This window comes from Passer montanus, unplaced genomic scaffold, assembly GCF_014805655.1.
Source record: "Passer montanus isolate IOZ18808 unplaced genomic scaffold, ASM1480565v1 scaffold19, whole genome shotgun sequence".
Taxonomy (NCBI): Eukaryota; Metazoa; Chordata; class Aves; order Passeriformes; family Passeridae; genus Passer; species Passer montanus.
This window is the reverse complement of record NW_024366480.1, coordinates 11321206-11345933: the sequence shown is the minus strand read 5'-3', so window position 1 is coordinate 11345933 and position 24728 is coordinate 11321206. Positions and strand designations below refer to the sequence as shown.

At 38.6% G+C, this 24728-nt stretch overlaps 2 protein-coding genes across 2 annotated transcripts in view; one reads left to right on the top strand and one right to left on the bottom strand.

The window, feature by feature from the left end:
* The window catches only part of ARHGAP28 (Rho GTPase activating protein 28), a 78604-nt gene extending 73296 nt beyond the window's left edge, over window positions 1–5308 (top strand). The window contains exon 15 of the mRNA XM_039706273.1: window positions 1714–5308. Within this exon, the coding sequence (XP_039562207.1) occupies window positions 1714–1805 (92 nt within the window). The 3' untranslated portion in view covers window positions 1806–5308. The remainder of the gene's footprint in view (window positions 1–1713) is intronic.
* A 347-nt stretch (window positions 5309–5655) lies between these two features.
* The window catches only part of LAMA1 (laminin subunit alpha 1), a 101168-nt gene continuing 82095 nt past the window's right edge, over window positions 5656–24728 (bottom strand). Inside the window, exons 46-63 of the mRNA XM_039706272.1 lie at window positions 23515–23648; window positions 23203–23353; window positions 22562–22686; window positions 21136–21286; window positions 19879–20023; window positions 19135–19276; window positions 17908–18022; window positions 17549–17719; window positions 16972–17123; window positions 16300–16485; window positions 15675–15837; window positions 14473–14585; window positions 13200–13389; window positions 11103–11261; window positions 9841–9994; window positions 9114–9247; window positions 7832–8054; window positions 5656–7370 (exon numbers count right to left, since the gene is read on the bottom strand). Of these exons, the coding sequence (XP_039562206.1) occupies window positions 7210–7370; window positions 7832–8054; window positions 9114–9247; window positions 9841–9994; window positions 11103–11261; window positions 13200–13389; window positions 14473–14585; window positions 15675–15837; window positions 16300–16485; window positions 16972–17123; window positions 17549–17719; window positions 17908–18022; window positions 19135–19276; window positions 19879–20023; window positions 21136–21286; window positions 22562–22686; window positions 23203–23353; window positions 23515–23648 (2769 nt within the window). The 3' untranslated portion in view covers window positions 5656–7209. The remainder of the gene's footprint in view (window positions 7371–7831; window positions 8055–9113; window positions 9248–9840; window positions 9995–11102; window positions 11262–13199; window positions 13390–14472; window positions 14586–15674; window positions 15838–16299; window positions 16486–16971; window positions 17124–17548; window positions 17720–17907; window positions 18023–19134; window positions 19277–19878; window positions 20024–21135; window positions 21287–22561; window positions 22687–23202; window positions 23354–23514; window positions 23649–24728) is intronic.

The window sequence follows — 24728 nt, the reverse complement described above, 5'->3', positions numbered from 1 at the left end:
CTGACCCAAAAGCTGTTAGAATCAATGTCATCATTTATTCCAGCTCCAGAGTGACAGGAGGGGTACCCCACAGGAAAGGATGAACCCGGTGGCTGGATCTCAGCAGCACTTCTTACAGTCTTGCCAAATTCATCTGACCTTTTTTTACCTCTCTCACTCTCGTAACTGAGCATTTTTCCATGGTTAAGAGATTCTTAGTCTTCCTCTTGCAAGCACATTCCAGCTTGCTGTCAAGCATTTTTCCAAGACCTCTTTCTTTCTTACTGTCTATAAGTCATAACCTCCTGCAAATAAAGACCCACAGAATTGTGAGTTCAGCCCCTGCACATATGGGTGCTCTGTACTCACACTAATCTGTGTTCTTTATTTAGATTGCAAATTCCTTGCAATAGGGCTTTTGTCGTCTTCTGTTTCATGCAGTGACACTTCTTATAATAACAAAAACTGGCTTGCCCCACAGGTTTCTGGCCTAAAGGTCAAAAACCATCCTTTAATTTGATCTTACACAATCCTTTCTCTTCCTACTCTCTACTTTCTCTGTTCATGCCAAAATTCTGGATGCTCTGTTGGAGTCAGTTGTGAATTACCTGATTAGATTATTTCTTCTAGATTCAGCTCTAAAGACGTTCTGTAAAGTTATTACAAAACATCACAGACTTACTTCAGCAGCAATCAGGAATCAGTCTTTATTACTGATGATAGCAAAAACTATATTGGATTAGTGATTTGTTTTGCCTGTCCAAACAGAATGACCAACTGATGCTAAAACAGAAAAATTATCCTAAAGGCCTTGTGAAACAATCCCAAATATTCATACCATGGTCTTCCAAAAAATTGGTACATTTAATTTGCACCTTCCTTTAAAATAATTTTTATAGTCCTCGATCCTTCAGGGTACCTTAGTCCGCTGATTATGCAGTAATTCATTTATATTGCTTTCACTTGAATAAAATCATTAGGACCCCAGTGACCTTATAAGTAACTGTACAAAAATTTTACCATAATCTTGTGTCACAGCAAAGTAACCTTACCAGTGGAATTACTTCATTACCCCATGTAAATGCAATATAGCCCAACAAATCAACTTAACTCTAGAATTTATTGCCTTATTACTCAACTAAGAGGCACAAAATCCTCATTCAGGCAAAGGCAGCCACAACTTCCCAATCACCAGCTAATGAAAGAGCCAGAGTGCAGAGGATTTTTTTTTTTTTAACCAGCAAATTGGCAACTCCAAAAACCTTGTTAGAGTCCCTGCATTTCTTTTCAAGATCCTACTGTATGGGAACACATTGTTTACAGAGCTACTTTTTCAGCATTTAAAAATAGTGTGGAAGTCAGAGAGTTGTAATTCCAGCTCAGTAAATCCAAAGAAATAAAACCCCCCATACTGTAGCACTTACACTAACAGTGTTGTTGATGCTTCTAAAGAGGCCATACTCACCATTTGACTAAATGTCTTGTCCATTACTCAGTGTAATGCAGGAGATCCTGCCTCGAAGTGGCAGTGAATTCATGACTGTCACAGAGTAAAATCACTGACAAATTTACCAAAGGCCCTCTCTGTATCCAGGTAAGATGTTGGCTGGATGGACACTCCAAACTAGGCTTGCTGTGTGCAAGTCAGAGAAACATTCAAGGACATTTTAACACAGCTCTGTCCCTGTGTGCTCAGAACTTCTTATAATTCATGGCTGGCAATTTCCTTTTCAGGTCAGCACTGTTTGGATCCAGATGCATTCATGCTAGATGTCTACCGTGCAAATCCTCAGGCAGAATGGGTGATAAAACCAAAAGCCAGCTGAAGCAGAAGGCAGCAGGGTACTGGACAAAAGCCAAATGGACAAGAGTGATGCCTGTCATTTTAAGCAGCTCCTGCAGAGACATAACGAAATGCTATCCACAGGACATCATTCCTTCTTACTGTACTGTCCAACTGATGGTCAGCACATAGTACTTTTGGTATTCCAGCTTCTAAACCATTGGAAAAATATCACATTAGTTATACTTTCATATGGATTACACTTGTGCCAGTTGGCCCAGGAGGTGAGGAGGGCAGACCAAGGTACGGTGTTCGTTTCCTGACCTGGTGTTAGAACAATTTTTGGAAATAATGCAGTGACATCAGATGAATGAAACACTACTGACCACAGCATGACACAGAAGCATGACAGATGTCGGAGAAGGGAAGGTGGCTGTCAGGCATGGAAGGTGGGAGCTCAACATCCAGCAGTGCCAAGAGAGCTGTGTGAAAACCAAACCTTTTTCCTGAAAGTAAACCATACAGTGTTTGTTACTGCAATGCTTGTGTCTCTCAGTCAGTCCTCGTGAGTACCTGATGCTGGGGAGGGAGGCAGGAGGAGGAACTACAGACAGCTCTACTGCTCAATGTACCTACCACTGTATATCTCACGACCAGTCTTCCAAAATCATCTGTCTGGATCCCCCAGCTGTGTGCAATTGTAATGCCACAAAGCACACTCCCCTCCCTTCCCCTGTCACACAAGTTTCAGGAGACAAAGGCTAGGTGAGGAGGGGCATCTGCCCCTAGCTCTGCCTTTTACTTGATACTCTCAGAATTAAATCTGTGTAATGCCAGACCATGAGACGTGTTAATGGTGCCACTTACAGTCATCACCTTTTTTTGTTAAACATTATAGTTTCTAATTTGTAACCTAATTCTTTTTATTTTGTTTATTTTAGCTTTAATATGTAAGCAATTTTTATACTCTTCAGCTGCATCAACAAGAGAGATCTTTGTTCAGGTGTTGTATAATACAGCATGGAGAAGAAACAGGGCTTCCAATGAGGAAAGGGATTTAATAATTTACACATGATTTAAAACCATAGCCAATCTAGGCCCAGTTGTGCTGGGGGTTTTACAAATACATAGCAAATTGCAGCTGGCATGCAGTCTAAGCAAACACACAGGCTGACAAGAGAATAGTGGGCTGCCACTGAATTGGGAATGTCAGATAGGATGTCTTATTTGGAGCTAGTCACAAGAGCAAGTGGAGTTCAGTCATCTCACTTTGGGCTGTGCTGAACTAAAAGAGATTTGCTGAGTAAGGAAATCACAAATCCCTGTAAAAGAGCAAGTATTTTTTTTCATCTGTGTCATATAATTGGGAATAATTGGGAACCAATGCCTTCAACTACACTGCAATGTCCTCATCATTGTTGCAGAATGAAACCACCCCCAGCCTGAGCAATGATTTTTGTTCCAGATCTGGACACAGGGATAAGGCAGAAGCTCTGTTTATTACATAGCAACTAAAAAGCACTCTGAACCTCCAGGTGAACTAGGGGTGAATAAAGTCTGCTGTCCTGCAGAGAAGGCCTGTAACTTGTGATGCTCTGCTGAAGCTGTGCAATGAGGATCTGACCCAGAAGCAGACCCTCTAAAATATGGCAAGGTTATTGTGTTCTCCAGTAGTTAACTTTCATTGTCAGTGGTCAGTGAAAGAAATCAACATTGAATCAGTAACTTTACCAGCAACAATAATATCTACAGAGGGCTTTCTTGTCTTCTTGATAAAAAATGATAAAAAATTAGCAACATTTTCTTTAGAACAGTGACATTTTTAACTTTCTGGTTGTTTTGGCGCATTTTTGTTTTGTTTTGTTTTTTTGCTTGTTTGGGGGTTTTGTTTTTAGGGTTTTTTTGGTAGGTTTTTGTTGTTGTTCTTGTTTGTTTGATTTTTTTTTTTTGTTGTTTTCTTTTGTTTTTCCTTTTTCTTCTTAACACTAAAGGAGATACAGCTGCAGCCAGGAAAAAAAAAACAGGACAATTCTGTTATAAAATACACTCCTTATTTTGAAAACTATTTATTTTAAGTATACAAGAGATAGTAGGTCTGTGGCTTGTTTATAGGACTAAGCATAAACGTTTTGTCTTGTGCTTTGCTCCCGATGCCCTTTAGTTCCCTCTGTGGCAATGGACAGCTCTTTGTGCTTGTGCTGCCCTTGAATGTCAGCTGTAAAGCAAGACTAGTGCTTTCCACATAAAGGCAACACGAGAATTAGTTGAGTTAAATTCTACTCTCAGATGTAGCCAAACAATTCCCTGAGCAGATCAGGAATAATGAACATCCATCTGGGAAGAACAAACTCAGCAAAGGCTTTTTATGTGGAAAGTGCTTTGAATATAGAGAGGGTCAGATAAATGCTAAGCATCATTGTATCTATAGCCAACTAAAAGGCATTCTGAGACTGTACAGAAAGCCTAAACATTAAGAAAGTAATTTGCAGTGTCATATCGAATGAGCTAACTTCCTACAATACTTTCAAATACATTGGCCTCCTCCATCTTGCCCGCTCACTTCACTCTGTGTTCTCAAGGGTTGTGCAAGGGAAAGGACAGAGCAGCCCTGTGTTCATGCTGCAGCTTGCTCAGCATCTTCTGGACCTCAGCAATGTTATTTCTGAAATACATCTCCTCACATTCTGTATAGCATACAAGGGAGGTTTGGAAGACTTTTGCCACTTCACAACTTAGGGAAGTCAAATACAATGTCATAAAATCCACCCTGTGAGCTCTTGTTTTATGCTGAAACTATAACTTTGTAAGACATGCATATTAGCAGATGAACTAGATTCTACATAGAGTGGCCAAATACCTCCTGTCTCTGAAAAAGAATGTCAGAATTCTCTTTTTATACAAATGGCCCTAATGACCCATGTGTAGTGGTAAATACTGTTCCACATTAAGTTGTTTTTATTGTTTTGGTACACTAACTTGATTTAATATGCAGCAGACAAATGGAACAAGCTCAATGTTATTTTGAAATATGAGGTCTCAACTTTAGGTCTTGTATTTCAAGATGCTGGTTGGAGGCATGAGGAATTTTGTTTCTCCTAACAGAAACTGAAGTCAAAACTAAGTTGCAAGAGGATTGTCACCTAACAAAAAGTAACATACGTGGCAAGCTATTAGTAAGAAAGTGGTAGCAAGCAAACAGAAATTTACTGAAATTCCAAAGATGCCTCAAGCATTTATATACTCCATGGTTCTACAAGGACAGCATTTTGCATATCAACACACAGAGAAAGAGTATTGTAAAAAGCAGGTGTTGCAAAACAGACTGGAATGCTTTAACCTGTATATGTAGTGAATGTCATTAGAAAGTGTGCGTGTGTGCAAATGTGTCTGTGTCCAGGTATAATATTAACTACCTCACTCTGCATTTTCCAGGAAAAATGTTTTGGTTTAGACATTTACTACTTAATCTATTATCAATTTAATATTAATGCTGACAAAGTATTTCTTTTTGTATGAGGCAAGATTTGAAGTGACAAAAAAAAAAATCTAGTAAAATACATATTTCAGGCTATGGATGAAATTTTATCCAAAACACATTGCCTAAATTATGCTTGCAATGTGAACCTTGTGAGATCAGATGTTGGGGTTAATAGACAATGAATACAAATACACAGTGTTTCATTTTTATTTTTCAATGGGTTTCTATTCATGTGTCTCTTCTCTGGAAAATAATACAAAGCCACTAATCAAAGCCAAGTGTTTGTATGTACGTTTCCCTACAATCCCCATTATGTTATGTGTTTTGTTGAAGTACGCCAACATGTAAGTGTATTTGTACAGCAGTGTGTCCACTGTATTGTATCCATGTCAAAAATAAAAACAATGCAACAAAGCCAGCTCTTCAAATCTAACCACGTGTATTTTGGATAGAAGCAGGGGGCAGAAAAGCAACTTAAAAACTTGCAAAAGCAACTGTGTAGTTACAGCACCTGAACAGCTGTGCTGAGGACCACGTTTTGCCACCCTTGCTGAAGTGGAGGAGCTCTTAGCTCCAGGAGCTCTTCCCTTGGACTACCTCTATGCAATGCACAAAACACACTGCTTGGAATCCTGCCTCATTGAAAGCAATGGCAGACTGCTTTGGTGTTTCATTTCAGCCAGGATTTTTTAAAACTAGTACAAAATGCATAGAGAAAAACTAACATTAGAACAAACTGTACAAATGCATAGTAAAAGCCAAATAAAATTGGAAGGAGCAAACAAAACTAGTGGTAGTTCAAAGAGAAAAAAAAAGGTGGGAGATGGAAGTAACTTGCAAAGAACTATGTTTGTTACAGATGCATATTAAAGTATGAAATTTGTCACTGCTCAGTGATCTGGCCAGTTGATGAATGGATGCCCTCATTTGATTGAGACTGAGCACACATCCCCCAAACCTGGCTCAAGAACAACTACTGGAAGACTCATTTTAGAAACAGAGGCAGGTGTGGTAAGAAAAGACAAAGATACAACTGCAGGCTGGCCTCAAAACTGCCTCCCAGTGTCCATGAGAAATACTGTTTTCCAAAGAATGATGCAGTAGTTTGCATTGCCAAAATACTTAGTTTTTCCCAAATAAGACCCAAATTGTTCCTTCAGCAGCACATCACTTCACAGGCATCTCTGTGCCGTGGAGATGCAGCTTATCCTGAAGCCGATTCCATGAAAGCATAAACAGGAGCATAATCCATCTAGCCAATGTATCTATAATGAGTGTCAGAAGCACTGGGTAGTAAGGCACAAGGAAAAGGAGCTGGAGCTACCCTGTGAAGTGTAACTAAGAAAATTCTATTCATTAAACTCTGAATCTGAGACCTTCAAAATTATGCCTTAAGTCAGTCTCCTGCTCCCTCTGCTGGACTAGGTCCACTTACATTTCATATAATCAGTCACATAATGGCCTGGATTGGAAGAAGCCTTAAAGATTATCTAGTTCCAACCCCCTGTAGTGGGCATATTTGTAACTTCTCAGCCTTTTTCTTCTAACTAAAATACATGGAAAACTGAACTACATGAAATAATGCAGTTTATTGCAGTTTTATTATGTGGTCCAAAATTATTACCTTTTTACAAAACCGCCAACACACAATAAAATGAAATACTGTCAAGTAATCAAAATAAAACATACTGTAAACACTGATTAATAAAAATTCCCAAAAGAAAAATACCCAATTAATGCCATTAAAATTGTTGTAGAGGTATTTGTTGTTTAAAACCATTTAGTTAAAATGCAGACATGGAGCTTCTAATTAAAAAAAATAAATGACCTGAGTTGGAAAACAACCAGAAAAATCAAATAGATGCAGGTTCTTATCAGTTCTTTTCATTACAATATAAGAATGCAAAATAACAGATCAACAACAAAAAAAACCAAACCCTTTCTCAATACAGACGGGCTTTGCTACAGTTCAGTGCTCAGCCCCAGGGCAGGAATGAGGAAATACTCCACGTAGATCAAAAGCTCTGCTGAAGTCAAACAATTCTGTATGCTGGCCCTTGGTCAAAATGAGGTTCCTCAAACAGCCACGGAATGAGCTCTTGCTTGTGAGGCAGTTTTGCTTGACATCAGCTGAAAAACAAACATGAAATATGTCAAATCTATTTCCCCCAAACTAAAAAAAAATAAAATACAAAGATCCAGGTTATTAAGATTCTCCCCCTCTGAAATGAGAGATAAAACCAACACCTGAGGAGCATCAAGTTCCATTCAGGTTTGTATGAACTGTGACACCCCAACATGGACAGTCACTGCTCTTGTCAAGCATAAGCCATGCACAGCATTAACTTGGCAGAGTTTGCAGAAATAGTTCTTGCCAGGGGATAATGGAAGATGAGAGGGAAAAACAGAGGAGAAAGCCACTCTGCTTGGGTGTTTCTGAAGTTAAAATAGAAACTAGCAGAATATGAAGCAACAGCTGAGCTGCACACAGTCACAATTCCCGTGGCAAACCAAAAGGGAGTACATGTTAAGAGTCACTCTTGTGAGAGTGCAGGAGGGACAGAAGGGAAGGGAAATATTATTGTACCCACCAGGATAACCTCCAACATAAATGGGATTGTTCGTATCTGCAGATGTTGACTGGACATAGGGATTATCAGTGTGAACCAAATTCCCATCAATTATCAGTGAAATGTGATGTTTGCTTTTGTTTGCTTGAAGCTTGTGCCATTTCCCATCACACAAGCCATTTGTACCTCTTGGTTCGTAGGAAGCTGTTATTCTGCCAGCTCCATTGTTGACATGGAATAAAACCTGTACAAACAGCCAGATGCCAATGAAGATATAAAGTAAGAATAGATGAACTAATCTGCCTAGATAAAAGCACAATCACACTGGTGCAGAGATTTCCATTTTAAATGTTTGGCAATATGCATGGTTAATGTTTACTTTGATGGGTACAGTAGATCTTTATTAAAATTTCTTTTAAAATTTAAAACAATAAGGTCCACCTATGCAATGGTCCATTGATACACTTCACTAGGGATTTCATTGTTTCTTACAAATACAAATCAAGATGTTTTTCACAGAACCTGAGACTTCAGATCTGAAAGAAGAATCACTGTATATAACTGAAGAGAAAGAAGAATGCCCTGAAAGCACTTGTCATTGCCAATAAATGCATTGATTTTTTTCATGTATTCCTTTTTCAAAGCAGCAGACATTTCCACAAGTCTGCGGCAAGGATTAATATGCAAGTATTAACTGGGAAAGTATGTCCCACAGAAACAGTGATATTTAACACTGTCTCCAGCTAGGAAGCTTTGAATAAAAAATGAGCTATTTCTGCAAAAACAAATACTTAAGAGCAATCAAGTGTATATTATTTTATGCAAGAGATGACTGGAGAACTATGTATATTGATTGTTAAAAGGTTTATGGAGCATAATGGCCAGTAGAAGTAGAGAATGAGTTAATTGCTCATGAATATTGAAGGAGAGGTTACAAAACAGTGTGCATTGTATATGCAATATTTTTCTCAAGGACAAGAATAGCTTTATGGCAGAAAAAGTATTAAGCAATAAAAAAGATATATATTTGGTCTAGAATACAAGGTATGTAGTACAGGAGGTCAGAGTAACATAAATTACACTAATTAAAAATGCAAAAAGTTCCAGTGACTTCTGCTAGGCTCACATTTTATCATACAATGGCAATGAGAAACCTTGAGACAAAGTCTGTCCCGTATTTTTTCCTGTGGAAAGCTACCTCCATCACACTTCACTGGTGCATATTCCATGCATTCCAGGGGTTCTATCCTCACAGTTTCAGACAAGCCCTGTGAAATCAGTGTGCCTGCACAGGGCAGCCTACCTTGCCATGGACAATTTCCAGCCCAATCGCATCCACCTTGGCGCTGCTGACGCCGAGCAGAACGCCGTGCGCCGCTGTTGTGCGGAACTCCAGGGTGATGTTCACATCAGAGCGCACTTTGTAGCCTTCTCTCACTGAAAGTAAGTTAGAAGCTTCTAGCAGAACACTTGCAACACACAGTGCAGAGTTAAATATGTGCATTACCATTAAAAGGTCTAAAAAAACTTGTTAACTGCTGGTATATGACCTTGCAAAACCTCTGGAAAATAAGTTTTCCAAAGTCATAATTCCCACTTTTTTTACTGGAATAGATAAATTCCCAAATAAGTTTTTTTTATTAATTCAGATTTAATCCATTCTATCTCATCTGTAAGAAACAGTAAAGAGCACAAATATAATCCTTCATGTTACTTCACAAGTCTTTTGTCTTCATGTTCTTTAACAGATCTTAACATCATGAACATGGATATTCTTAGCTAATAAAGATGTAGTTCATTTCTTCCCCAGTGCTAAAACCATTATCTCTTTTATTTGTGCAAGATAGCCCTTTGCAGAAACGACCACTTTTGGATGAATAAAGTAAAAGGACTCAGAAATCCATACGCAGGGCATGCACTCACTGTGTGAGGAGTCAGTTAATTTCACACAGTTCCAGTAAGACCTGAAAGGAGTATGTTTTCATTAATATTAGTTCAGTAAGGCACTGTTTTCACTTAATGACACTTACCAAGAGCAGCAAAACCACTTCCATCAAAGAAAGTACCATCCTGCACTGTTTCATAGCATTTATTCACAGCAAAGATAGAGACAGGACTCTCGTTGTCCAGTTGTTTGCCATTAATTGTCATGCTACCAATGCAGGCAGGAATACTGTGAGTAACCTAAGCATATGGAGACATAAGAGACAATGTTTAGTATAAGCTGCTGTGATGTTCTCTTAGGGATTCACCTGATCTTATTGTAGATAAAATATTATCTGAACAAAACACAGCAGAATCTAAAATACTTCCATAATTGAATTTCTAGTATTACATATCATTATGTAAGGCACATAATGTCTTAAGAGTCAAAAGCAAATAGTTTAGAAGCAGAGTATACACTGTCTATAATATACAGGGAGAATTGTATTTGTTTGACTATGACCAGGGATACACCCAACAGTAATAACATTCCAAACATGCTTTAGCAAATTAATGAGTAATCAAAATTTTCGTAGGACATTTTGCAAGTTCTCTTCATCAAAAATATTCATTTGAATCACTCCAGAGGGTGGCTGGGCACTGGAAGAGGATCCTCAGGGAAGTGGTCACCGCACCAGCCTGACAGAGTTCAATAAGAATTTGGACAATGCTCTCAGGCACAAGGTTTGACTCTTGGGATGTCCTGTGCAGGGCCAGGAGTCGGACTTTGATGATCCTTGAGGATCCCTTCCAAATCAGGACATTCTACAATTCTATGAGAAACATTATCATATCACCAGAATCCTCATGGATATAATGGGCTGCATAAGGAGGAAGGTGATAAAACCTACCCTCTAAAAGCATGTGTTAAAAATATGCTTTAATCTAAAGACAACTAAATCCAGTCTTTCAGAGATATTTAAGGCATTTTATTTTTAATTTCTGTTTGAATGCAATAGCAGTCAGGTACCAAAATGTCTGAGATTGTAGGTCATGTTTTTGCCTTATACTGCGAAAGACATGAACTTAGATTCTTTATTCATTTTTAACAAAGAAAGAGAATGAAAAAAAAAAAGTTCTGTTAAGGGCTATTACTAATACACAAGGATATAAGCTGCAGCTGGACTCATTAAGCCATAGAAAGCTAGAAAGATTTATCTGGTAAAGGGTCATTACTTTCTTTGTTGCTTCTTTCCCTAAGTACTTCTTTTTAGCCTGTCAGAGACAGGATGCTGATTTAGATGAGTTTGCTGCACTATGATCATTCTAGTCTTGCAAAATGCCAGAGGCACCCCCACAACCTTCTTACATTCCCAAGATTCTTTGGTGCGTAGTCGAAGGGCAGTCCTCCCACATAGAGCTTCCCCTCCACATCCAAGGTGCTACCATCTCCCAGAGCATTGACTGCTACCAGTTCCTGTCCATCCACAATGATTGTGCCTTTTCTTTTAACATATTCTGTCTTTACCTGGAAAAAAGGAAAGCATGGGTCATAAATGAGTAAGCTAAATTTGTTACCTAGTCATCATTTGCCATAGAAATAAGCAAGACAATTGTTTAGTGGTTCAATTGCTTTGACATTCTGTTCTGAGGCAACCTCTTGAAATTCTTCCTGAGGCTGAGACTATTTCTGAATACAACTGAGCAGTTAAACAGCTTTCTTGCCTTCCCAAGGGTTCACAATGATTTCATAATGTCCTGTCTAAGGTCTCCAGTGTTTTATTATTTCTTTAAATCACCGATTTATTGCCTTAGGATATGGGCAGGTCACTGAGTTTGGAAGGCATTCTGTGCTGGCCTCCTGCAATTATTGTGCTGCCCAACAGCTGAGCCATCTCAGCTCTCTGAAGTGCACATTCCTGTGCTGTCATTTTATGATAGGCAGTGCTATGTTTGTTGTGACCAAAAAGCTTCCAAGTTTGGTCCATCTTGTTCACTTATGTCCTTATACCTGCCTGCCCTAAAACAATTACTCACACGTGCTGAGGGGAGTCAGCTAGCCATTTATATTCTTCTCTGTTTACTTTTAGCCCCATCAGAATCATGACTAGGTTCAACATGAAGTTTCATGAACATTTGGGCTGGTAAGGGGATAAAGGGGTAAGGCAGGGTGGTATGAGCAGAGGGCAGAGAATGAAAAGAGGTGATGTTTCTTTCAGTAGCAATGCATATTAGTTTGCATAGAGTGCAGAGGGACTGCAATGACTCCCCCCCCCCAGCTGGGAAGTGGTGTGACTCAGCCTTAATCTTTAAAGAAGGCTGAAGCTCCTGCTTTGTGTCTTGGGTAGTAAAGATAGGTCAGGTCTTCTATGGAATCTGTTCAGCTCTTAAAATGTGGATAGTGTCAGTAGGAGTTTTATGTGAGTATGTGTAATTTTTAAACATGCAGCTCTAAGTCCTGGAGCATTCTTCCTTTCAGAGTAGGCAGCAGAGCTTAACTGTGATATCTCTGACAGAAGTTCACATTTTCTTTCTTCATGTCAAGTTTTGCTGATTTTTCTTCTGCTGATTATTTATGAAAAGCAGAAAGAACTCTTTTGATTCCCAAGGCACCTAGGAAAGCTGGCAGCTTTGTGTCATCAATCACTTTGTCCCACAGAAGCCACTTCCTAGAGTGAAGGCTTCACATATGGATACGGGAGGGGAAACTTAGCAGGATGAATATTGTCATCCTCGCCTACCTTTAGGAAAAGTGATATCATCAGAGTTACTTCTAAAACTCCTGCAAACATCACAGTCACTTCTCACACAGAAAGCCAGAGCCAGTAGCAGGTGGGCTGCTCAGAGGAATTGGGCCAATAGAGACTGGCACAATCTTTGTGCAGAAGGCCCTGAGTGCTATGTGACACCTCCAAGCTGTAGACATAATTTCTCCTCTGCTCTACTTAAGACAAGTCCTCCTTTCATTTCAAATCTCCTCCTTTCTCATGTTGCCTCGACCAAGGAAAGGACAAAGTGCTTCCCTGTTGTCACTAGCTGCTGTGACATGCTCAGGCAATAAGCAGTAAGTGGGAGAAAAGAAAATGCTGCACCCACAAATTTCTGTCACACACTGAAGTGCAAGTCTTTGGTGGCATAATGCATTGAAAGTGCTCTGTGGAAAAGGTCAGATTTTTTTACACCTCTCCATTAGATCCTTCTCTCACGACCGTCACTACACAGTTGGTGAACCATTTAATTCCTAAATAGTTTGAGATGCTTGACAGTAGTTGGAAGATGGATTTGGTGTACAATTAATGGCAATTTTAAAGGAAATAATTATCAAATAAGTTTTCTGAATGACTTCATGATTAGGTTAGAACCAGTGTGCTTTTGCAACACAGAAATTACACAGAAAAGGCAAGCAAAATCCATACCAGTACCTCCAGGGAAGAGAAAATGGAGCACAAGATTGGCAACCACCTACCGTATGCCATTTTCCATCACTGACAACAGCAGGGTGAAGAGCTACTGCTTTTCCTTTGCCTAAATCAAATGAGAAATGGAGCTGTCCCCCATAAAGCTGTAGGGCTGCATAATCAACCTGGTTTTGGTGAGCCATGTAGTAAATCAGACCACTGGAGGCAAAGGTTCTGAGATTCAGCTGGACGGAAAGTCTAGACAATAAAAACTCAGTGTTACTTACAGGTATGTCTTCTGCAGTGATGAAAAGCTTTTCTGGACACAGAGAACAGCCTGAACCAATTTATTGTTATGAAAGAAGATTTATTATTACAAAGGCCAGAAAAGTAGAATTTGGGTTGATTTTAAGAAAGCATGACTTATAATGGATTTCGTAATGGAAATCAGTGCTGTACCTGTCAGAAGCAGAAAAAGTGCTTGTCAAAGAGTGAGATGAGCTTTAAGAGGGACAGGCTCAACTGTTTATGACTGCAGGCTTACTTATTGCCCCTGGAAAGGAACCCATTCCAGGATAACTTTATGGCATCCATTACTATTAGCCAGGCTTGCTGGGCTATTATGGGCAGACTGGGAACAGAGGGAGGCTAAAAGGTAGAGGAGATGAATGAGCCCTTTATTATGGAGACACCAGGTTCACACTACATGGCATCAATCCTCTCCAATGTCCTTTGCTCAGAAGCTGTAACAGAAGGGCTAGAGGGCAAAACCACTCTTTTCTCAATGCCTGCAGAGACTTCCTGAGCTGAAATAAGCAAATACAAGTGACTTGCAGGCTGTGTGATGGGGATTTTGTTGGGAACCTCTCAAACAAGTAAAAAAGGCAGAGGAACTATCACACATTAGGTCTAAACAAAATTATTCTTCTCAGTAGTCTTTTCTCCTTCAAGTGCACCTTCAAACATGGAAGGTGCACTTGCAGAAAATAGGGGGGAGAGGGTGACATGTCACCTCATCAGGCAAAGGAGTAGGGACCAAATGTGAGCTCTGTATGTGGAAAAAAGAAATCAAAGTACTTACAGAAGGTAGAATGAGACTCAAGTCTCACCCTACCTTCTGTAAGAGAAAAAAAAATGCAGAATTCTGACCATGAGTTACTGAACTCACGATCATTAACGTGGGATATGACATTTTCTCCCATGAGGAGCCCACAGAAACCTGAAGTGAGGACCATGTCCAAAGCTGGCAATGCAGTGATCAATCATGAAAACCATCACTGCACTTCTTGCAGGTCAATACAACATAACACTGTGTGCATGTGTAATTCTGGATATACTCACTTCTTCCTGACAGCAGACTGATTGAAGAGCAGGGTCAAGTGGCTGCCTTTGGCAAGTCCAAACTGATGAGCACCTTGAACATGATCAGGCAGCTCATCTTTTGCACAAACTACCTGTTAATGAAAGGAATTTATTAAGTAGGATAATGTCAGGTTCTGCCCAGCAACTGTTAAATGACAATGTGCCTGCATAGAGCTTTGTAGGAAGCAAAACTAAGCCACAAGATAACTACAAAGTACACAGCAAAACATCAATTAACTAAACTCATAATCATTCCAACCTATTTTCACATTCAAAAATAACTGGTTCTAATGATTAAGCTATGTCTTCTAGACAGCACTGACCTTTTCTACTGAGAAATGTTTGTAGTTTGAGACATATTCAATTCTCTTTTTGTCTTAATTGACAGTCTTTTTGATAACAAATGCTGGAAATACAATTTCAGTGTGAAAATCTTATAGGTTTGGTAGAAATATTTTCCCATTTTATGAGGACACACATTTTTTTATGATTTGGGGTATGGAGAGCTGAATAACAGAGCATGAGCCAAAGCTACACTTTAGCTCTAAAAAGGACAACGTATTTCTTTTTATAGTCCTGAGTTTTATGCATAAAATCTTGCTTTCAGTTGCCACAGGAAAACGGTTTCAGGATACTTTGGAAACCCTTCATTATAAAGATGTGCAGCTGCAGGAGGAGAGAAGTAATGCTGCCTTCTCTCTTGGGAACAGGGACTGTGTGAGAGGAAACAGGTGCCATGCAAGCTGCATTCAGACACTGTGCCTCTCAAGTGGTTTGTGCCTCCTCTCTGACACAGAGCAGAGACTGCATGTGTGTGACCAAGAAAATGGGAATGCAGAACTGCACAGCTAATGCAAATCTGCACCAAGTCCCTTTGGCAGGAATACAGTCAAGTCCTTCTGTTGGGAAATTATCATTCCACTTTTTTTTCCACTTTTTTATTCTTTTGTTGTTGCTGTTGCTGTCTGAAGAGTGATAAACCTAACAACTTTTCCATTCCAAATGGCCAACAGCCTGCTGCAAAGGCATCGGTTTTTCTATAGGCAACAATAATTTCAAATCAACATCCGTTGAACCATTCCATACTGCAGCGGAAGCAAATATACGCAGCCTATAATTTGAAAATTCTCCACAAAGAAAGGACAAAAGAGGTGGCAACAGAGCTTTGCTGCAATACGTACTTTTTTTGTGTCTGTGAGAGGTCTCAGGGGAACTGGTAAAGCCTGAAGTTCAGGTTGAATCACAATGTCTGATGGCTGTACAGCTGTTTTAGGCTTCTCTGACAGAAAGCAGCTGTCCATATCCACATGCTCATACTTCATGGAAGTGGTAAAATATAAAAGCCTGCATTTTTAAAAAAAATACATTTTAAGAGGTGCATGTCTGCTTATTTCCAAAGCAGAAGGAGTGTTTTTTACAAGGTCTTTCAGCAGTGTCAAGATAGAGGAAAGAAGAGGCATCTGTGACAAACAGATTGAGAAGCACCAAATAATCAGTCCATAGAACAATATAAATCTACAATATTTCTGGAAAACCATTCTGTCTGTCACTGATGATGAAATTATAGTAGAGAAAGCTGTGCTTTGTGCAGAATCTCCATAAACATTAAAGACATTTTTAATACTATTTAGAAATATAACTGGTAATATCCATTTTCTGGATGTTATAATACCCAGATCATGAGTATCATGCATATCTTATGTTAAAAACCAGGCAAACAGAAGTATCATGGAAGAGATCACAAACTACATTTAATAATTACTATACACAGTTTCCCAAAATGAGGCAGTTACCCTTCTGACTTACTCCTTGTTAAAAATAAGGTTGCTGATACAGCCATGAAAGGAGCCAGCCAATTTTAGCCCTAAGATGCCCTCTCCTGCTGGAATGCCACCAGCATAGAAGTTGGAAATATTAATGGGGCTATTTTCTGCTGCTGAACCAAGCCTCAATTCTGCAGGTTTACTTTCATCCACCTGTACAGTTATGATCCTGAAAAAGATAAAGTAGGAAAAACATTCAACAACATCTTAGAAAGTAATTTTCAGATGAAAAGCATTCCTATCAGCCTCAAGAACATCCTCTTCTAATAAAGAAAGGTTCCATCACTTTGATAATCCTTTCACTGTCTTAAAACTGGAAGCCCTTCTTTTGATGATTTTTAAAATGTAAAGTTTTGACAAATATCTAAGTTATTTTGATAGCTGCATATCTTTTCTCTAATACTATTTAGTATGCTTTGTACTCAAGTGCCCCAAGCTGTTCTAGAGATTTTTGAGAGCTTTTAGCTACACCTCTATCAGTGGCTGTATGCTGTATACAATTACCATGTAAATCAGAACATCTGCATTGACAGCAGAAAAACACAGCCTTGATTATCCCACCTAATAAGCTAGTAAAAGCAATTCCTCAGAGTGCAGTGAACTGACAACAACATGCATTAATTAAACAGGTAGTACTCTTTGCAGTCACGTGTACCTCTTATTCCGAATTAGGATGACAGAGTGTTCTTGTCCATCACTGTATGTTCCATTAGCAGACTGAAGAACTACTTTCCTAGTACTTGCTCTATCTCCAGCATTAACATGCACTGCAAGATGACCATCAATCAGCATGATGGAAAAGAAGGGCTGTAGATTTAATCAGAGGATTAATTTTTAACTGTAGCTCAATTTTCAAGACACTCATTTAGTGTTTAAATAGAACACACATGGGAAATATTTACCTTCAAACCTGTTGCAAAAATTTTAATGAAACTCAAAGACTAGTAGGAATTGCATTGGTACCTCTCAGAGTGCAAAGCTCTCTGACAGCAGACACAAAAGCTGAACATTTCTCTGGTCAAACTAACTCTCGGTAAAGTGCAGGAGGTTTTTTTATACACCCACACCCACACACTCCTTCTCTTAGAGGAGGAAATAGTAAGATCTTCTCTTTGGATTCTAGAAGCCCCAAGTGTCCATCAGATACACATTATATATAGCAACCTGACTTGATTTTACGACATAAAAATGGCAAAAATAATCCCTAAAATTTCATTGTTTTCTGTACTTGCCAAGTGTGCTTGTCTTCGTTGTCGCTTTTCCAGTCCCCTGCTGAGTCCAGCAAGGATGATGCCACTGCTGTTCTTTGTAGCAAAAGTTGCCATCAGTTCTGACTCTGGACTTAAGGACTTAGGTACCAACTCAATATATCCATTGTTCATGATGCTCACACTATGAATAGGCTATTTTATAAAGAACAGAAATAATTACTGAATTTATCCATACATAGTGTCAGGTAAGAAAAAAATCAAATATAGATTAGATTATCTTAGAGTTTTTAAAGATAAATCTGTTTCAACTCACTGTAAACACTACTATTCACTATTCTATTAAAATAAAGATCAGATCATAAGACTTTAAAGTCTCCTACCTCCAATACACAGCCTTTTCTTACTCCATATGAATTTCTAAGCAAGTCAAAGGTGGAACGAGATATTTCCAGATTCTTGATGCATCCCACATACATTCTACTATTAAGACCTTTCCTGAAACACAAAATAAGGCTTTCTTTCCAAGGAGAAGTACTTGAAATCTCCTGGGAGAAAAGATTAATTTCTCTTCAATAAGAAAAGAGAGATCTGTTTTAAAGGATGCAGTCAGTCTGGTGTAAGTGAAAAGAGTTTAAGTTTTACTCTCAGATAATTAAAAAGAGTCAAAATAATGTTGTGCCCAAATTAAAACATACAAGTGTGTAATGCTGTGTTGTAAGGTCAGGTAATTTCCCTAAATTTTAAGGTGAATCCTCTGCTGAAAGAAAATGGATAGTGTAAAAGGGTAACTGTAGCTGTCTACTGTGCAGTTTTTCAGTTTTCAAGTCTGGAGGATTCCTGATTTGGTTCCCGGTTTAAGGCTGAGAAATCTAAGGCTATCCTGCCATAATCCCTTAAAGGCTGGAATGTCAGCTAAGATTAACAAGTCTGCACTCTGTAATAACTGTGCAGAGACCAATAATGTACTCGAATTTACGTTATTGTCAAGAGCATGCAGAAAGTTTAATTAGATTTTCTCTTGCCATATTTATCCTTTCACAGTGAAGCCAGTGGAAGAAATGTGACTTTGCAAGTTCAGTACAGACGTGAAATACAAAAAACTCCCATAAAACTAGAGACATGCTATAAAATATGTATTTGCAATGTTTTCTGTTGATCTGTTCACAGTTGGTTTTCCTCTGTTCCAAGTTACTGAATTACAGGAATTCTGAAGTACAGCTTTTATCCTTAAGTGTAGTTTTGCCCATAAATGCCATCTGGAAAACACAAGGCTCACACAGGTAGAGATCAAAGGAGCATCACTGCAGACAGCAGTGCTGGATGCTTGCCCCAAAGAGCAGGGGGTGCTGCTGTGGCAGCTGCTGTGGTAGAAATCACCCTTGGAGGAAGAAAACAAAATTATTTGTAATCTGAACTACAGCATCAGACCTAATAGTGGAAAGCAACATATCAGAGCTTGAAGTCAAAGGACAGATGTAGTATACATGGCCATAAACTAAACTTCAGAATTCAGTTTTTCTCTAATTTCAGAGGAGATAAGAGTGTGTAAAAGTTTTCCCCTCACCTTACGAGAGTCTTAGCAAAGGTGCAAAAGTGAGACACTTTACCTCAGAACCCTTGATCTTGGCAGCCCACCAATGAAGATTGGGTCCTTATCAGAGCGGTTCAGGTCTGAAGCAACCCCAGGAGATTCTCCTTGCTTGGTTTCTTTATAATTAAGGTTATATGCATCCATGACTGTCAAAATTCCTGCAAAGAAAAGAGAGTCAAGACCTGGAGAAGGACATGAATACACATTCTTCCCTTCTGGCAATCTCGTCTGTAATAAAGGAAAATGTATTCATTGACTTGGACAGGTATGGACAATCTTCTTATTTTTAGAATGAGCAATTTCTGTACTTCCAGCTATTCTGTTAATCTCATTCATTCCTCTCTGCCAAAACCAAATCTGGAGAAGTCTACAGAAAATAGATACATATGAAAAATATGTTATAACTATTAGCACATATTTGTTATTGCCGAAACACAGGCTCCCACAAAAATAAGTAATACTAAAATGCAGAAGAGAAAATATGATCCCTCATCTATAGACTCATACAAAAATCTTTCAGTCTTTAAAGACTGTTGGTATGGTTTTGTGCAGAAGTTTCTACACTACCTGCTCTTTGTGAGATGTGTTAAACCAAACACACGATTTACACTGTAGTGTTTCTAGAAGTACCATAGGTGTTACTCATAAGACACTGCATTGGAAGTGATCAGATTTGGTTGCAGTGATGTTCCCTGCAGCTATCTTAGATATTTGTATTTGTAAATGTGCAAACACCTGGACTTCTCAGTCTGTAGCCTACCTTGCTTCTTATTCCGATTGAATGAGATTTTATACCACGTTCCGTTGTTGTAGCGATTTTCTGTTGTAAGAGCAAGGGGTCCTGAACCAAGATCAACAGTCACCCTCACTTTGCCATCAACAAGCTCAAGGGATAAGAAGTCTCTCTGAGGGGAAGAAAAAAAAAATAAAAACCAAAACAAAGCAGATTACAAACAAACAGATTACATTCTTGGAAATAAAATCTTCCTAAAGCATGCATGCCTGGGAAGTTTGGCCTGCTGTGTGGAAAAGTTTTAGTAACTCTTTTACCTGGACTATTTGTTAGGCCCAAGATCCTCATCGTCACTTTATTTAGGAAAATTAAGTTACAAGTACCTCACAAGGATGTATTTTTGTTTTGTTATTTTCCTTACTTGAATGCATTGTGAGGTTTGATTACTCAGCAGAAGAATGGTTAAATAACAAAGTTACATTTTCCTGGTTTTGGATGAAGTTGAAAGTAATTTGATTTGACAGTATAATGATCAAACACTACAATGTTCTTTCTGCAAGAAGCAAAGACTGTCCTCAAAGAGTAAAAAAAACCTTTCTGAATTGCATTGAAGGTTCCCCCTCTGAACTGTAAAGCTTAAATCAGATATTATTGTGCAATGTATTCAGGCAGTGAGTACACAGAGCAAATGAATAATGCAGTGACTCTGAAAGAACCTGTATCCAAACAAAGCTTTTCCTTCCTTCAGGACCAGAAAACCACCATCTAAGTGCACAGTAAACTGCATGACATGACAATGCAGGTCTGGTGATGGGTCTAGGTTATATTGCTTTTGCAGGAGTTTTATTTAATTTGTTTCAGTTTACTGAATTCCTATCTTATTGATTTAATTCAATATGGGTTTTTATTATTATATTGTCCTTCTGCAAGCTCAATTCCAAAACATTTTTACATTCTGAAAAGGTTCCTCCAACCGAAAAAAACAGTTTGCTGTCCTTACAGTTTCCTTTTCTATCCGTTAGCTAAGTAATCATTAATTTTAGTGTAAAATAATTTAATTTTGTTCTAAAATTTACATAAATTGTGAAGAATTCTTTTCACTGTCTAATTTTTTCCTTTAGTTTAGGTGGATATTTGCTCTAATGAGTTGTCCTCTAGGGTTCTTGTCTTTATTCCTTTAGCTTATGATGCCAATCACGGGTGATGAACTACACAAAAGTAGTAATACGCTCTAATATATGTAAAAGCTGAATGACAGTTTAGGAATCTGATCCATTTCCTTACAGTGCCATTTGAAGCAAGATACAGAAGAAGCCCATTTGGTGAAAAGGTACTGAAAGATATTAATATCTGAGTCACTGTTGAGCGAAGTGCCTTCTCCACAACCGAGTATCCACTGCCATCAAAATGGAATGAAGTGTCTTCATCCTGTGGACTACAGCAGAAAACCAGTATAAAAATGTTAACTGAGCACTTGCTTTTTTCCCAGTAATTTTTACATAAAATATAACAAAAGTTAGGTCACAGAATAGTTTGGGTTGGGAGGGACCTTAAAGCCCATTCCACCCCCTGCCACGTGAGGGACACCTTCCACTAGACCAGGCTGATCAGAGGCACATCCAACCTGGCCTTAACACTTCCAGGAATGGGACATCCACAACTTCTCGGGGCAACATCTTCCAGCATCTCACCACCCTCACAGTAAAGACTTTCCTCCTAGAATCTAATCTCCACCTACTCTCTTCCAGCTGGAATCCATTACCCCTTGTCCTGTCACTCCATGCCCCTGTAAATAGTCTCTCTCTCCATCTTTCTGGTTGGCTCCCTTCAGGTACTGCTCAGTCAGTGCAGCCTCCAGGCAGTAATTTATGAAGTGTGGGGAAACACTCAAATCTTGATATAATGAATAACTGAAGGATTCCAGCCAATGGCCACTTTCATTAACCTCACAACACACAATTTAGCCATGGGGAAGGATGCACACAAGGTAAGTGTTCTTCCCTTATATACAAAAATGAAAGCCAAACCCAGTGATTTCCTAAGGGAAAAATAATTGTTAGAGCATACTCCCTCTAAATTAAAACATGTCATCCATTTCTCAAAATGCTTTGCATAATTGCACTTACAATACATGATCTATTAGCCCCTTTCCCTGCAGTACAAGACTTGCAAAAAATATCTCATACAATCAAGCAGCACCCTCTGCTGTTTCTGCATGAAATATTCTGCAAAGGGAATATGGACAAGCATAATTCTTTTTTATTCCTTCAACATAAAATAGTAGTCTGCAAAAGGCACCAAGCTCAGTGGCTACAGTTTTGCTATCAGTTTTTTTATAAGACTGCTTTACACTGTTTCTTACCCTAGGAAAAAATAAATCTGTCTGGCAGAAAATTACTGAAAAGCAAAGATTCCTCAGTATTTTGGTTCACTGGTAGTCCCTATTTCCCATGCACAAAATAGAAAGCAGCAATAAAACCTCTCTGAAAAGGTGATTCAAAAACTGAAATTCCATACAAAGAAGTTATTTGATACCACTAACACACTGAAATTAACGTGCTCAAGACTGTAAGTTAATGATCAGTGAAACACTGCAATTTTTCTGAGCTCCATATGCTTATTTAACATAAAAATATAATATTACAAATGTAAATTACTCTAAACAAGTTGAAAAAAATAAAACAAAACAAAAGAGAGTGAGACAAAATACCTTCCAAAACAGCCATTGCACTTGCCCTCTCTTTCTATGTAGTTCCAAAGACCAACAGATTTGCCATTCAGGGATGCCTCTCCTAGGCACCCTTTAAAATGGGTCACCTTAACAGCAGGTGATTTCTATAAGAAAATAAATATTTCATGAATACAATTAACGTTGAGTACTCTGAAAATTATGCAGCAAAATTTTTGCTTGGTTGTTTTCCCTGAACTTCAACTTTGTTAGATATAAATCATAATAGGAGAACAACATGTTTTAGTGTAACTATTGACAATTATAATTGAAATAATGATAGATTGGTACATCAAAAGAGTAAAATAACTATGTCCTTGACCTACTTACACACCCCTCACGGCATGAATAACAATTGCCATGGAAGAAGCAAACAAAACCATTTGATAATGTTTATACATGGCACATGCACACACAGACTGCCCTGGTTCAAACTTTATGCAAAAATTTCCAGGGAAAATTAACTTCAGGATACAAGAAGAGCCTTACAGCACCTCTGCTTTATGCTCAGAGTACCTGGCATTTCTTGATGAAGTAACCAAATCAAGCAATTACTTCTAACAGAAAAGTATTTCTCAAACATGTTCAAAACTATTAACAGAATGCTGATCTCAGAATTTAACCTTGATTTGTCCTCCAAGTCCTCCAATAAACATTAGGGTCGACTTGTTAACATCCAATATGCTGGCTGTCCCCAGAGAGGTTCCAGATTTAGGCGAAGGCTTCTGATTGGAGTTCATTTCCTCTATGCTGAGTGTACCCGTTTTTCCAAACCTGCCAAATACAAATACTAATAAATAGTCATAGAAATCACCAGGCCTCATCAACACATACATACTATTGGCTTCTCCTTCTATGGACATGAAAAAGCTCATCACTGAAAAACTCAGTGGATGCTTTGTGCACAACACTTGTGGCTTTCTCATTTTAATTACCTGGTGGCATGTATTCTGTGCCATTTGTTGTTGTCGATTTGAAAATCAGGGTATTCCACTCTTGTTGGTCCAGAGCCCAGATCCCAAAGAAGAGCTACCTTACCACGTCGCATCTCCACTGCCAGGAAGTCTGTCTGAAAAACAGCAGAGCCTATTCTAATTTGTGGTATCAAATGTGTACTTTCACCAGTAACATGGAGAAAGTCTTTCCAGACTCATGTCGCTAAATCCCATATTACAGGAGTTGATGTTTAGCAAAATCAGGCTTTTCACTCACTTCTAATGAGACAAAACTCCCACAGGTTATATGCAAGTAGCTGAATGTCTTCTTTATTTATTTATATATATATATATATATATATACACACACATACACTTAGTAGTCTGTGAAAAAGTACTATCCCATGATAGTGTGCCACATAGAACTAAGAGCTGTGCATTTTTTGGGATAGCAGAGAGAATGAGAAGGAGAGCAATGTGGCCATCATGTTCTCTTCTAAGTGGGTGGATGCTCGATGCTCATGAGGGCAAACTTCAAGAAGTTTAGCTGTGTTACCAAGCGGATCATTTGATGCACTCCAGCATGCTACATGTAAGTATCACAGTGGGTGTTACACTCCATGTGGTTAATGCACATCACAGGAAAAGGAAGGGGGAGTTTCAGCACAGGGTCAAGAAGCAGCGACTAAGGCACCTGGTGCTTCTCTTGTCTACCTTTGAAATCTCTGGAATCATCTAAGGCACAAAAATATTTCCACCCCTAGTGAACACATCTGTCTGCAAGGGGCCTCACTTGGTTACTTAATTTGAAATCAAGTAAGAAATATTGGAACCCTAGATGCTGAGAATTTTAAACTTTCTGTGCTGAGAGGCACAGACTCGCAAGAGAACACTGTATTTGACCTGAGGCTATGGAGAAAGCTTCCAAAATTGATTAATAGCACTAAGATTATGAGTGTGTAGTTAGTTAGAAGTGTATAATATCACAGAGTAGAAAACTTAGAGTTTGGTGTTTTAGAATACAGAAATAAATATGAAACAAGATAAGAGGTTTTAAGGCAGAGACAAGTTGTTCTTCTTTACCTTCTTCCTCCTTCTTCTTCATGGGTTTGGGTGATATTTTGTAATTGAACAGAAAAGTCACATTGAGGGCTTCAAGGGATCAGTTATTAGGTTAAAAGGGAAAATAATCTATGTATCATTTCTTAATTAGA